The 15,419-nt window shown below is 46.2% G+C and overlaps 1 protein-coding gene across 1 annotated transcript; it reads right to left on the reverse strand.

The window, feature by feature from the left end:
- Positions 1-982: 982 nt before the first annotated feature.
- TDRD5 (tudor domain containing 5) lies at positions 983-15,266 on the reverse strand. Its single transcript, XM_056497492.1, has 10 exons — positions 15,229-15,266; positions 13,702-13,940; positions 11,904-12,773; positions 11,034-11,137; positions 8,844-9,049; positions 8,024-8,230; positions 6,917-6,983; positions 5,750-5,950; positions 4,759-4,918; positions 983-1,715 (listed from the first exon to the last, which is right to left on the reverse strand). Exons 1-9 carry the CDS (start codon positions 15,234-15,236, stop codon positions 4,763-4,765), a joined length of 2,058 nt encoding a protein of 685 aa, XP_056353467.1. The 5' UTR covers positions 15,237-15,266; the 3' UTR covers positions 983-1,715; positions 4,759-4,762.
- Positions 15,267-15,419: the final 153 nt, after the last annotated feature.

Genomic DNA, 15,419 nt, shown 5'->3' on the forward strand with positions numbered 1-15,419 from the left:
AAAGCTCCCAGTTAGATGCCCAGGCAGCCTGGGGGCCTGCTGCACCCCACTCTGGGGCAGAGGCAGCTCCTGCTGGGCACGGGACCTGCCTGCTGAGCAGGATGCTCTTCAGCTCCTCCTCTCCCTCTCCCTGCCAGGCCCTCGGCAGAGTTTGAGGCTGCAGGGAGCTGAGCTGCTGAGCACTGGCCTCGGCTGCCACCTAGCAGCGACCAGGAGCAGCAGGGACACGCTGACAGCTCTTCCAAGCTCGGGGCCCTGCTGCAGCCCAGGGAGCAGTAAGAAGATCTGGGCACCTTCTCAGGACACCCCACCTTGGCCTCAGCTGTCACCTCCCTGAAACCAAAAGGGGGTTCTCCAGCAGAGGGTGAGCTCTGAGCAAGATCAGTTTGGTTACAGTGATGGATGATAAAAATGTGCAGGGACTGCCCCAACCCAAACGTGGCACCAGAGAAGTCAAGAAACCTCTGAACCTCCCCACAGGGTTGGACAGCCCCCACTCTTTAGTATTCCCCTTCCATCTCCTTCATTAGCTTTCCCAGCAGCTGCTTTCTAACCAGCCACAGATTTTTTGTTTTCAGCTGTTTCACATCCCAAACCACCCTTAAATGCTGAAATTAAAAAAACAAATAAATAAAAAAAAAAGTTTAAGAAAAATACAAAGGTTGGTGTTCAAAGACAGCTTTAAAGATCAGCTAGTCCAATGCACAAAGATCTTATGCTGGGCTTTTATCCATTCCAGTATTACTGCTAGTATAATTCAGCTTTTCTTGGTGGTTTGCAGAGGAAGATACCTCTGGCATGGCTGCAGGTGGGCAATGGCCCTTGAAGCCCTGAAGATGTGAGGAACTCTCCAGGTACCAGAAAAGCAGCTGGATGCCAGCATTCCTAACCAGGGCACTTCTGTTTTCACAGCTTTTCTTTGCATTAACACCCATTAGGATCACCTGCCGAGTCAAGGAGCTACACAAACACAGTCAAGCTTCAGGTTCTCTCTCACTGGATTCCTCATAGATTTTATTCCATATCTTTAAGATCAGATTCCTGACACTTTGTACACACAACATCCAACAAATCACATCATCTTCTTCTTGGGGAAGGAGATTTCTTCAGCAGCAAGGAGTGTGTAGAGCAGCCACTGTGCTAAAAACCAAAACCACATGCCCACACAATGTCAAAACAGCTCATGCACTGAAGGGAGGGAGGGATGGGCAGCCAGTTTTCCTCTCTTAAACTTAAAGGATACATAACACAAAGTGACACTTGGATGCTCTCCTAAACCATTATATTAAAGAGCAGAAACTCAGTACACCACTGGTACAACAAAACCAAACTATTTTCCTGAAAGTAAAACTAACATTTATCACACATGCTGGGCAGACCGGAGACATCACACTCCAGGTTTTTTCAAGGGATTAAACATTTCTGAACAAAAAAAAAAAAAAAAACAAAACAAAAAAAAACTCTGACAGCATAGTCATACAGACAGCCTTCCTTGGCAGCAGCTCCAGCTTCTCCACTCTAATCACACCTTCCTTCTCAGGCTGGGCAGCCACTGGAAGTAGGATGGGAAGTAGCTAATCATGCAGCTGCCACCACCGCAGAGAGCAGGGCAGGAGGGACACAGGTCCTGAGGTGACCCTTGGTCACAGAGTCCAGAGCACCACAGAGGCACCATGAGACTCCCAGGAAGGTCTTGGACTTCATGTTTTCTTCGTCTGCATAAAAAGGAACACAGAAAAGAATGATCAAATTTAGATCAGATCTACACAGGCAAATCCAAGAGCTACAGGTTAGACTGAAATCCCTTTTGCCTGGACCTCACCAGGTCATGGAAAGAAGACTTGCTACTGCACACCTATTTGATGAGACTGACATGGTATAATGCAAGGATCCCTCTCTCTCTCCTCCTGCTGCTCCATCTCCACTTCCCCAGAGGTGGGAAATCAGATGTGAATTCAGTAGTTTTTGTCTAGAGAACTCTAGAGAGAAAGTTCCAAGGCATAAACAGTTACTGCTTTTGGCAAGTCACTTAATCCACCTTGTAAATCAAGCAACTCTTGTATGTGTGTTGTAAATTCTTCCATCATTTGGAAGGTGGAAGACAAACACCCACACAGGGAACTCACAGGGTTTACAAAATGCTTTAGTTCCTTTTGGTTGAGAGACTGGGAGACTCAGTATGAAAAGAACACTGGAGTAGAGAAACAAATACTTCTGCATGCAAGCAGCAGAAATTCTAGAAAAGGGAACAAACCCAACAATGAGAGAACTAAGCCTCAATTCATTTGCTCCCATTAAACAATCAGAAATCCATTTTGCTGCATGAAGGTCAACCTGATACATTGCATCCAGCTATTTATTATTGTGGCATCTCCAGTCCACAGAAACACCAACATTTCCATCTGTTCCAGCAGCACCAGCCTTAGGATACCCAAGAGTGGCACCCAACAGCAAAAAGCACAGTAACAGACTGCTCAACTTTCTGTCAGTCAGTTTTGACTGATGGATCTCTTCATACTGTCAAGAAGGCACAGCAGGAATGGTGCTGCCATGAATCCAACAGTGGGATGTACAGCTTCAAGCTGGACTCTGCTGGAAAAACTTTCTATCTGATCTGGGTCATCTTGCCTCATTTCAACTGGTTGCCTGGAGTAAATAAAGAAGGTGTAAAGGTCTTCTACTGACTTGATTAATACAGCAGGCATTGAGGACTCTCCAAGAGAATGACCTGTCTGCAAATGTATGTAAAAAAATCGAGAGGGTGCAATTAAGTGCACACTCAGCTCATTAGCTGCCCTGATGTTAATTAACTCTCAAAATTTACAAAGAAGTGGAAGGTCAGCAAATGGATAATTGTCAAACCAGAACAAGACTACACAACAACAATCCCCCAGTCCCCTTGGCCAAAGGGCAGCTTTTCCTCCACAGCAAGCTGGAAAGAGCCATAGATTACTACAAGACACAATACATCCTCTCTTAGCAGAGAATTAACAGCTGTCTCATCTCTGAGCAGCCCCACGCAGAACCAGCGATGGCAATGACAGAGGGAGTTTCTGCAAGGAGGCAGGAGCTGAGTCAGAGGCAGCCTCTCTGCATTTTTGCTCAAGAATTCAAATTAAATTTACATTTCAGGGATGTTCACTCATGTCTCAGCCACAGACAAGAGCTGATGTTTGTGTTTTTTAACTCCATATGGAGGAGAAAACTAGCGAAATGACAGACAAACAGCAATTCAACCACAGCTGTTCAAAAACTGGGTACTTGCTCTCTAAGCTGCTTCTGTTGTCTGTGAGGCACTGTGAGGCACTTCTGCAGCAGCAAGGATGGCTGGGCAGCAGGAATTCAGTGCTGACTGAATGCCAAGACAGGCATCACTAGAGCCCAATTAGCCAACTACTCTGCTGGATATCAGCAGCCCACTGAAAACTTCTGCTTGATTTGCAAGAAAAAAATATGAGTCTTAGGACAAGGTTACAAGGTGATTTTTATCTTTTCTTGCCACCCATGCCATTCTTACTGAGGGACAGGATGAATTTACATTCCTCTAGTCTTCAAATCACCACCTATGTCTGACATTTATGAATCTTGTTTAGTCAGCTAGGTAAAGAACTCTCCAGATTCCTGCATTTGAAACACAAACTCAGATTTGCAGTCTTCCCCACGTTACCTTCTTCCAAATATGTAACAGGATGATGGTTTGTGTTTTTCAGTTCATTTGATAAACTGACAGAGCAAGGACATTGATATCCAAGACACACAACTTACACAGAATCTCTCTAGCACAGAAACCTAAGCTGGCTAGAAAAAAAGCTGGAAAAATGACTACTTTACAAGTTACTAGCATTACACTCACTTTTCTTTTAGAGCAGTGTCAGAAATAGCCCCAGAGCAGGCCCACTGCTGGACACTTCAACAGCTGACATTGGTGTGAAAGGTGTTTTGGTCCCTGTAGTAAAATGTCTCATGAAAATACAATTTAAGTAACACAGAAAAGGGGAGAGGATCACCTGTAGACAAGTACTCCTGGTGTTTCTAATGGTATTACCCTAGACAGCACACAAGACCTGGGGCTTACTCCCTGCTTAACCTCTGTTCAAGTTAATCAAACTGTTAAATAGCCAAGGGCATCTCTTTGAACATGCTCTGAAACCCAAGGTGTAAAGCATACACATATGCTTTACATTCACCCTTAGAGTTATTTTTTTAACAAACCTGTAGTTGTATAGAACCTTATCCCTAGCAACAACCAAGACTGCAAATCATTTCCTTTCAGGTCAGTTTAGAATGAGCAAGACCCTTTACTGCAAATATTCACCACTAGCACTCCTGGTCTTTTCCTGCAGACTACTACCCTGAACTACTACACATCCTTTGCCAAACCCCAGAAATCTAAGAGCAAAACACACTTCCTGACTCCCATGGGCATGAAACCATGGAAATGCCAAGTCAAACTGATCACAAGGATCTGGCACTGCTCTGAGCTCTCAGAGTGCACTCTTGAACTGAAAAATTATGGTGCACATATGGGAGGTTAGAGAGCACACAGACCCCCTGAAGTCTGCAAAGGGATCAGAGGACAGTCAGCTAGAAACATATTTATGGTTCACATAAATAATAGTTTTCATATTATGCTTCTTCTTGCTTTTTATAAAAGCAGAAAATCAACTCCATAAAAAAATTTCCATGGGACTAAAACAAGACATATCTGCTGAGGCCTGGAGCTGATTTCATGGAATGACAGCTGTGCCAAACTCTCACCTGGTCACAGCTCAGCCCTACCCAGCTTCAAGGTTGCTGTTTCACTGTCTTCATCTTGAGATTCCTGCTGCAAGCAAAGGTCTGGCTCCACCACTCCAGCAATCCCCTGCTTTCCACTGGGCTGAACATACAAAGCTGAAGGATTCAGCTCCCCAAATTCCTAGAACAAGTAAAACCCATGTCAGAACAGTAAAAAAACTCTACAAAGAATAAAAAGGATTCAGAAAAAATCTAAAACAGGTCAGCAAACAAATGAAGCTGCACAACACTAAAGAGTTAGCTCCAAATTCTTGCACAAATGGCCTTATTAAGAAAATCAACTCCTCTTTTGTCAGCAGCAAAATTTCTCAGAAATGCCCCTCTTCCCCAAAATTTGGCCTACACATGCAAAAATACCATCACATGATCTAATCCTACCAGAACATGCATTCTGCATCTGCTGAATAAAACAACAGATAGAAGCACACCAGGCTGTAAAACTCAGCTTTCTGCTGAAATATAAAATTGTGGCAGTACCTTTGCAAAGGTTTGCATAATCCACACAGTTCTTACTGGAACTAAGCTGAGACATGCAAACAATGCCACAGGTAAGCCGAAAGCACAAATGATCTGGCTTACAACTGGTGTGACAATAGGCAATTACCATGGTTGTGCCATCCAGCACTGTACATTTCACTGGCAAAGTACGACAGTTTGTAAACCAAAACCATTTCCTTATCAACTTTTAATTCCTTTCCAGAAGGCAGGCTGGAAACATTTTGTTCTACTAAATAGAACATCTCTGCTGAACCTTAACCAAGAAGCAAGCTCTCCACATAGTTATATACTCTGAGATGCAGTCACAAAATGATAAGCTACAGGAAAGCAGGGAATACCACTTTTGCACTTCACAAAACCACTTGCTTCAAGGTAAGAATCTTCCCCTTACAGGCACCCAAAGAGGGATCCTTCCCTTCCCCTCCCTTTCAGCAGCACTCGCCTCCCTCCTGACCTGGGAAGGTATGTTCTCCCCACAGACATCAGCATATCCCATATCCCTCAAGACAGAGTGGAAGTAGACATCGTCCTTGGTGGATGTGTCACACAGGAAGAGGTACAGAACACCATCCACATATTCATCCACAACCCCCACAAGCTCCTTGAAGCGACAGAGATGCTTGAAGAGGAGAACTGCAGCACTGGACCACCTGCCCTGAAGAGGAAACAATGTAAGTTACCATAAACAGACCAATATCCACCACCTGAGACTTTTCCTTGTGGTAGGCAATTGTCAAAAGCCAATTGAGCTAGGCCAGGCTAGTGACAAATACAGGAAAGTCAGGCAGACAAGCTTCAGACAAGCTGAAACTAAACCAAACTACCCCAAACCCTGCAATTCTCATTACACTGGGAATGCCCTTTCTCCCTAAATACCTACTTCCAAACAGTTCCATGGCATTCACCAGTGATTTTATCCCAATTGCCTAAAATACAGTTGTTTGTTGGTTTTGTTTGTTGGGTTCTTTCTTAATTCCTGGAATCACAAGACTTTACAAGCATTAAAAGTATCGAAAGTCATTAAGATGCTGATAAAGCCTCACCACAAGGAAAACTGATTAACCCTCAAAACCCAGGGTAAATAACTTTTTAAAAGCAACATTTTTAAAAACACACAGGCAACAATTCTGCTCACATGCTTTCCTTCAGAGATTGTACTTCTCAGGCTTCTTGACCAAGAGGATTCCCATCACAGAGAAACTTTCTTATGACCTCTATAACTCTGGCTGTGCTAACTGCATCAAGCCAACTCACTTAAAGCTCTGTTAGAGAGTAAGTTTTTACAACAGAGGGTTGCACTACCAAGGCTTCAGAAGGACGTTGGGGAACTATTAGCAGGGAGAGGAACAAGTTTGCTGTGTTGCTTAACAGTAGCCATCTGTTTCTGCAAGAATATAGGCAAGAATGCTCTGATGACAAGGAAAGCAGTGAAAGGGTGATTGCTTGTAGAGCAGATCCTCAACCAGAACACTCTGCTGAACATAACAGCACTAATTCTGCTGTAAATATCAACAGGACCTGACTTCATCCAAATGTTTGCCCTTGGCAGGAGAAAAAGACAACCTCTACTTGATACCTCCTCTGCATATGTCAATAAACAAAACTGCACACGGACACGTACCTCCACAGGTTTTACCCATGCCAAGGAACATGGGATGGCCTGAGCAGGGAGCTTCAAGTAGTGCCACCTGAAATACAAAGCAAAACCACTACAGCAAAAACAGGGATAAATCAGCAGAAGAGCAGAACTTCATCCTCTTTGGGTTTTACTACCAGTTTATGAATGCAGAAGCATACACAAACATTAGATTGTACATTCATGACTAAAACCCAACAGCAACTTCCGAAAACACTCCATACCCAGAGAATGGGCACAGCAAAAACAGCAATAACAACTGGTCTTTTATGCATTCCCTGGCCCAAGCACATTCCCATCAAAATCCCTTGTTTTGATGAAACCAAGACAAAGTCACAGACATAGAACCAGGACTTTTGAACCAAAGAACACCAACAGCCAGGCACAAGGAGAGGTGAGAGGGAAGACACAAATATGGAAAATGTGGTGAACGGCAGAGAAAAAGTACCTCTGACATTGCAAAGAAGTGCCACTTGGGGGATGTGCCCTCAGGAGAATGTGTATATCCACTCATGCAACCCAGGAAGGAGCATTAGGGAGCTTGCCCTGAGGTGGCAGACAGCAGCAAGAAGACAGGCTGAAGAGTGAAGGCAGACACAGGAAAGGATTTAGCAGTGTACTCCAAGGGTTAGTGGTGGGTCCAGTATTGCTCAATGTACTCATGATTGACCTGGGTTTTGGGGGAGAGTCTACCCTCAGTCTGCTGATGACACAAAACTGGCAGCAGTGGCTGATGCCCTAGAGGGTCAGGTTGCCATCCAGACAGATCTTAACAGGATAGAGAAATGTGCAGACAGGAGCCTCACGAAGTTCACCGAAGTCCTGCACTTGGGGAACAACACCACCATGCATCAGCACAGTGTGGACTAGCTGGAAAAGTGCCATTTTTACCAGGAGAGTTACCAAGCACTGGAATGGGCTGCCCAAAGAGGTCATGGAATCTTCATCCTTGGAAACACTCAAAAACCATCTCAGCATGGCCCTGTTCTAGACAACCCCTCTTCAGGAAGGAGCTTGGACAGGATGATCTCCAGAAGCCTAATCCAACCTCAGCTGTTCTGCAATTCTGCCACTCATGTGTAACTTACTTACTTGAGGAATCTCAGCCAAGACTTCTGGACAATCTGGAGGTGTCCATAGTCTGCATAGAACACCTCTACCTCCTGGTCATTGATCACACGGTGGATGATCACACGGTACCACCACTTGCAGACCATGACACAGCACAGCTGCCCAGGCCGCACTGCAGACTCTGGCATGATGTATTTATCTGCAGCAACCTTGTGAGAGTAAACATGTCTGCAAAAGACCACAGTGGGAAAGCAGGCTTAGGAGGATGCAGGATATGAACAAGGAGAAATATACAGCGCATCAAAAGAATCCTGACTTTTTACAGTCCCCATGACATGAATTTTCAGGAGTTGTTTTAATAGACCCTTTATATCTCTGCTCTGCCACACTTAAAACTGAAATGGGAATCAAACTGCAACCCCAAACTTTTAACATTGGAACAATACTTTCGGTGTCTAACACAAAGTTAATTAATGGGGATTAATCAGAGGCTAAACACAGTCATCCTAATCATTACTTTTTTTACTGTTCTGGAGCACTGGCCCAGGTGCAGTGTTGGAGGTGGAAGGAAAAACCTTAACTGAGCACATTAGCAACAGCTGCACAGACAAGACAGAGGAACCCTTCAAGCTCCTTTTTATAACCTTTCCAGGCTTACAAAGTTCAGAACTTCTAGGACACAGACAAACCACTGGAACTGCTGGTGACCACACTCACTGTTTGTTAGTTAAAAGTAACAGATAAACATTTTGAGTAGTGTTTCAGGACAGCACTAGCATCTCTGTACTAAGTAATGAAGCCAGCAGAGACCATCACCATCACTGTCAGAGCATGCTCCCACCTCATTTCAAACATGAGATCCTGCAGTTTATACGATGCTTCTTTGCTGCAGATGTGGATATAGAACTGGCTAGGAGAGACAACGAATTCCACAATGACTCCCACCAAGCATCTTCTCTTCAGAGGTGGCAAACTGCAAAGGCTTCTGTCCTGAACAGCATCTGGAGGGATTTCTGGAGTCGGTGGAAGCTGCTCAGAACCTTGATGCTACAGGGACATAAGCAGGAGGTGGCACTCAGATGTCTCGTCATGCACTGAAGGCACATAATTGGCCTTTCCATTAATTTAAAAAACAGTTCTGCTTTCCTGGGGAATTGTGAATTACTGAATATCAGAGAATCCCAACAAATTGAATAAACATGAATGAAAACTTCCCCTGTGATAGAAACAATCATTTTCATACACTCTATCTTCCCTCCAGTGTTAAGAGGGGTGCAACAAAAACACCTTGTTCATATTCCTTAAAGGAATAAAAGAGGAATTGAAGTCAGATCACATATTTAGGCATAAGTAGTGAATGACTATTGCCAAAAAAGCAAAACAAAATCAAACCCTAAACCCAACCCACTCCTTTGCTGGATTTTACTGAAAAGATATTATTTCTGTGTTCCATGACCATGAAAAAGTACATGATTGAGGCAGCAAAACTATCTGAAAATTATTCCAAAGTGACAGAAGACCTGAATGCATCCCACTTTCACACTACAGACAGTTCCCAAAGACACAACCAGTCAAAATTTACAAATTCTGTTCTTTTCTCACTTTAGACAAATTTGTACAAGTGAGTTATTCACACTTCAATTTTTCATTATTCTAACCACTGAAAACATTATTTCATTTGAAATAGTATGGATGGGAGCCTTAATCAGACATCAGCTACTTCCACTGCCTCAAGAGCTTTCTTATGTGCCAGCAGACAGCACTTCTCCAACGATTAGAAGTCAAAAATACTTCAATTTTTCTCACTGTGAGCACAGTACAAGTTATCACTGCATCATACATCAGGCAAGATGTGGGCAATTCATATTCCAGCCCACTCCCTGTTGCTTATATCTAAATTAGACTGCAAACAATGGGGTTTTGCAATAGTGGCTCTCTGAATCCCTTTGTAAAGGTGCAGATCATAGAGTATTCTGAGTTAGAAGGCACCCACAAGGATCATCAAAGTCCAGCTCCTAGACCTACAAAGGACCACCCCAAGAATCCCACCATGTGCCGGTTCCCTGAATTCTGGCAGGCTTGGTGCTGTGACCACTTCCCTGGTCTCTCCTCCTGCAGACTGAGTAAAGCCTAATGCCCTTCAATTCTTTGGAGCTAGAAATTTTGACTAAAACATTTGAGTCAAACAGTGAGTTAACATTTTTGAGTCTAAGAGCAACTGAGGGAATTCTGGCCTGAGCTGCAGTATCACCTCTAAAAACCCCTTACAATTTCACAAATTTCCTCTATGTAGTCTCTGCAAATGTCAGAAAATTCTTTCCCTATCTCTAAGCTCCAATTGTACAGCTGGGTATAGCCACAAGACAAGCTTGGCAGAGGAAACACCTCTAAGCAGGAGGATTTTCCTGAGAAAAAGAAGGCCTATAGATGCTCAAAAGAAAAAACTAAAGGAGGGACAAATAAATTCTGCCAAAAAGATTTAGCAGTTCAGAGCCTCTGCACTGCTATTCTCCATCCCTTTTTAAAAACACACCGCTAAAGAAAACAAAATATTGATAATTTCCTACCAAATAGCAGACTTGAGGCTGCAGGAAACAAGGTCACTGAGGAACATTCCCCAGCTCTGTCAAACCGGTTGATACTGAAGCCCTGTCAACAGCAGCAGGGGAAATTTCACACAACTCGTCTCACAACAAAGTTATTAAAGTCCAGTTACAAGTAACTATACCAAAAGGTATCACCAGTCTTGTAAGCGAGCGAGACAGCTCGCTTAACTGGCCTTGGATGATCTGATAGACCTCAAGACCAGAAGGAGACCAGAAAAAGACTGGCTTTGGATGCCACATACAGCTATCCACCAGGTCACTATCAGCCTGGTCGTCTCCAGAGACATCTAAAACAGGTACAAAAAAATGTTTGGAAGCAGTGGTGCCTCAACAGTGCAAACTCAACAGAAAAAAAGATAGTCAAAAGAGTATCACACCCTGAAATCCACGTGAAAAATCTACAGATAATTTGTCCAGCCACTTACTTGTTCAAGGTGATCACCCAAATCTACTGTCTCTGAATCCACCAGAAGTGCTGCCTGGTGGATGCTCTGTGTCTCACGGGTGGGTCCCAAAGCTGCACATGCGGCTGCAAGACAATAATTTGGCTGTTATTCTTCACTGGACTGATACAGTGTTGCACATTAAACAGAAAGGGAAAACATAAGAAAACCCGGAAGTCTGAAAACACTGGTGTTGTTTTCCTCAATACTTGCAGCATTCACAGCCACCACATTTATGAGGATTCAGTGTCATTAAGTTAAAACAAAACAAGAATCACTTGCTCTTGTAAGCAAACTAAAATCCACTGCTAGAATAATGTTAAAATGTTAATAATGTGAATTTGGCTAGAACTGTATGAGATTATCCACCTTCTCCCATAGGTTTTACGGGAATGATGAAGGCATCTGCAGTCCTGTCTCTTCTGTGGAACCTGTAGCCAGTGTTAAACCTTCAGTCTCAAAAAGTGTATGGCAAAAGCTTTACCAGCCTGAAGAGCAGACATGCAGAAGATCCTTCTAGTTTTTTCACCTGTTCCCTGGAATGACTAGAAATTCCAGTCCTACACAGATGTTCAGCAAGTCCATACTCTGAATGGGCTAATTAGCCCTTCTTTCACCCGACACCACAAAACAGTGGCAACATGTCGAAACCTTCCCCTTAAATTCTCTGCTACCAAGCCAACTGCCTTGTGACAGCTGCTCCTGCAGCACTCAACAGCCCTTCTGTCTAAACCCCAGGGGAATCAGAACTTCTACATCAAGTGGAAATGCAGCAACAGACACTTGAAAGGCAGCTGCTTGGCCACAGAGCTTGAACGAGTTACACCCTTTCAGTTAAACACATCACCTCACCTTGAGGCATCTCTTCTTCCAGAGTGTTTCCTTGAGGCATCTCTTCTTCCTCAGCTTCACCCTGAGGCATCTCTTCCCGCTCAGCTCCATCCTGAGGCATCTCTTCCTGCTCAGCTTCACCCTGAGGTACCTCATCTTCCTCAGCTTCACCCTGAGGTACCTCGTCTTCCTCAGCTTCACCCTGAGGCACCTCGTCTTCCTCAGCTTCACCCTGAGGCACCTCGTCTTCCTCAGCTTCACCCTGAGGCACCTCATCTTCCTCAGCTTCACCCTGAGGCACCTCATCTTCCTCAGCTTCACCCTGAGGTACCTCATCTTCCTCAGCTTCACCCTGAGGTACCTCATCCTCCTCAGCTTCACCCTGAGCCTCCTCATCCTCCTCAGCTTCACTCTGAGGTACCTCATCTTCCTCAGCTTCGCCCTGAGCCTCCTCATCCTCCTCAGCCTCATCTTGATACACCTCTTCTTGTTCTATCTGGCTTGCCAAGTACTTCCTCAGGACCACCAAGGAACCTGCCTTTGTCTGCTCGATGACAATGGAATCAGACATGCTCCTGAGGACTTCAAACATGGACAAAAATCCATACTGCCTGTACTGCAATGCCCGGCCAAAGCGGCTGAGGAAAGCCTTGTCCAAGTCCGTGAGCAGAAGAGGTGAGGAGCTCAGCAGGTCCTGCAGCTCATCCTTCACTGCTGCTGGCAGGATGGGAGTCCTGGCACTCAGAGTTTGGAAACTCTGTGGATTCTTAGAATTCTTAGTGGGAAAAGTAGCATTTGCCTTCATGGCAGTTTTCTTTGATGCCTTACGTGTCTTCACTTTCTGGTTGGCAACCAGCCTGGCAATCCCTTTGGTGGAGTCATCTGCAATGGCTGCAACAGAAATAAACAGACAACCAGAACAATGAACCATTAAAAGCTGTACACTGGTAAAGCTCCTCTTTGTTCCTGTCTTTCCTCTTCTCCACATCCTCTCCAGAAGCAGCTGTATCTTTCAAATAGCAATCACACTAAACCATGGCTGATTTCCAGCAACCCCGCCCTCTGCAAACTGGAACAAACTATTTTTAAAAGCCAGCAACCAGTTTGCACCCTCATCCCTAGAAATTCAGACCAGGCAGGGAGGAAAATCAAATTCTTGGATGCAGGATCACAAACAAAAACCAAGCTGCTGAGAGTTTTGCTGGGAAAACAGAACCACAGTAAACTCTCACTACAGAGCACTCCCTGCCCAGGAAAGGTCTCCCTGGAGAACAGCCCAGGCCTCTTCCTAGCTTCTAGACAACTTTTTCTTATGTTACTGTAGCACTCAAAAAGCCCCCAACCATTTCATCCTTCCCAATCAACATCGCAACTCTTCCCCAAAGAAAAAGGAATTAAAAAAAGGTTCTTTGATAGAGACTAAGCTTCCTATGGCATCAGGTATGGAGACCTCCATAGCTTCTCTCAAGAGGCCCCATCCCTGGTTTTGGCTCCTGCTGTAGTCTGCATTTACAGGAAAAGTGACACTCACCAGTTCTACTGTACCCATAAGAAAATGTTATATCAGTTTCTAAATCAAGTGCAGAGTGAAAAAGTGTACAAAAATAACTAGAAGCATGACTTTTTATGGAAGGAAGAGCATAAAAGTGTTAAAAGGCAGATCAAACTATAAGAAATATCAAAGACAAAAAATTAACCAGAGTCATATGAGAAACAGATTAACAGATGTGTGGCATAGAGCTCTGCACATCAGAACATTGCTTCACTCCAGTATGAAGTTCCAAACAACTCCTCCACCCATTTGGAAACAAAACCTCACCTCTGAGGATTAAAGTGCCATTCTTAGAAGAACAGATTCGGACAACTTCAGGCATTTGCGTCACCAGCTCCAAGGTGGACTGGAAGCCCAGGTCACGTAGAGGGAGAGGTTTGCAGACCATGGCCATGTACTGCTCCTCCAGCTGCTCGGGTGTCAAGCCCGCTTTGGCAGCTATCAGCATCGCCCTCACCTCCTTCTTGAGCACCTCCATAAGGGGCACCTGCTTCGACAGCTCTGTACTAAAGGAGAACACAAGGAGATGGCAACTTGTACCACAGCTGCTCATAATTACATGGAATTTTAACTTTTTCCCACTTAGCAGCTGAAAGCCAGCATGGGGAATGGGCAGCAGGTTCACCAACAACCCCTGTATTCACTTGCCAGCACCCCATGAGTTTAGTGCACCCCTAAGCCCCTGCCAGTCCAGACACCCTGTGTGTCCATACTGCTGCCCAAGGACACCCCACCCGGGCCAGGGTCAGTGCCCCTCACAGAAACCCCAGTGACCCCCAGGTGGGGGTTCACCCCTCAGCCCCACATGGTCTCTGTCCCACACACACATTCCTGCTCCCCTCAGCCCCTCAGGTCTCTGTCCCACACACACATTCCTGCTCCCCTCAGCCCCTCAGGGTCTCTGTCCCCCACACATATTCCTGCTCCCCTCAGCCCCACAGGTCTCTGTCCCACACACACATTCCTGCTCCCCTCAGGGTCTCTGTCCCACACACACATTCCTGCTCCCCTCAGCCCCACAGGGTCTCTGTCCCACACACACATTCCTGCTCCCCTCAGCCCCTCAGGGTCTCTGTCCCCCACACATATTCCTGTTCCCCTCAGCCCCTCAGGGTCTCTGTCCCACACACATATTCCTGCTCCCCTCAGCCCCACAGGTCTCTGTCCCACACACACATTCCTGCTCCCCTCAGCCCCTCAGGGTCTCTGTCCCCCACACACATTCCTGCTCCCCTCAGCCCCTCAGGGTCTCTGTCCCACACACACATTCCTGCTCCCCTCAGCCCCTCAGGGTCTCTGTCCCCCACACATATTCCTGCTCCCCTCAGCCCCACAGGTCTCTGTCCCACACACACATTCCTGCTCCCCTCAGCCCCACAGGGTCTCTGTCCCACACACACATTCCTGCTCCCCTCAGCCCCACAGGGTCTCTGTCCCCCACACACATTCCTGCTCCCCTCAGCCCCTCAGGGTCTCTGTCCCACACACATATTCCTGCTCCCCTCAGCCCCACAGGTCTCTGTCCCACACACACATTCCTGCTCCCCTCAGGGTCTCTGTCCCCCACACACATTCCTGCTCCCCTCAGCCCCACAGGGTCTCTGTCCCACACACACATTCCTGCTCCCCTCAGGGTCTCTGTCCCACACACACATTCCTGCTCCCCTCAGCCCCACAGGGTCTCTGTCCCACACACACATTCCTGCTCCCCTCAGCCCCTCAGGGTCTCTGTCCCCCACACACATCCCGGTTCCCCAGCCCCCCGCCGGGACAGCCCCACGTTCCCACACGCACGGCGCCATGGCTGCGGCCTCCCCGCGCCTGCGCGTCCCTTTCCCGCCTTTCCGGGGCGCGAGGGCGGCGCACCCCCCCCCCCCCCCCCCCCCCCCTCCTCCCTCCCCTCCCCCCATCCGTCGGCCGGGGCCGCCATTGCTCCGCTGCTGAGGGGGAGCGGCCGGCGCCGCCCTCAGCGCTCAGGCGGGATG

This window comes from Oenanthe melanoleuca, chromosome 8 (genome assembly GCF_029582105.1).
Source record: "Oenanthe melanoleuca isolate GR-GAL-2019-014 chromosome 8, OMel1.0, whole genome shotgun sequence".
NCBI classification, from domain to species: domain Eukaryota; kingdom Metazoa; phylum Chordata; class Aves; order Passeriformes; family Muscicapidae; genus Oenanthe; species Oenanthe melanoleuca.

Coding starts and splice junctions, on each gene's coding strand:
- TDRD5 (XM_056497492.1), bottom strand. Junction 9,050..11,033: donor TGGGTGATCACCTTGAACAA/GTAAGTGGCTGG, acceptor ATGTCCCTGTAG/CATCAAGGTTCTGAGCAGCT. Junction 6,984..8,023: donor TCTTGGCTGAGATTCCTCAA/GTAAGTAAGTTA, acceptor TTTGTATTTCAG/GTGGCACTACTTGAAGCTCC.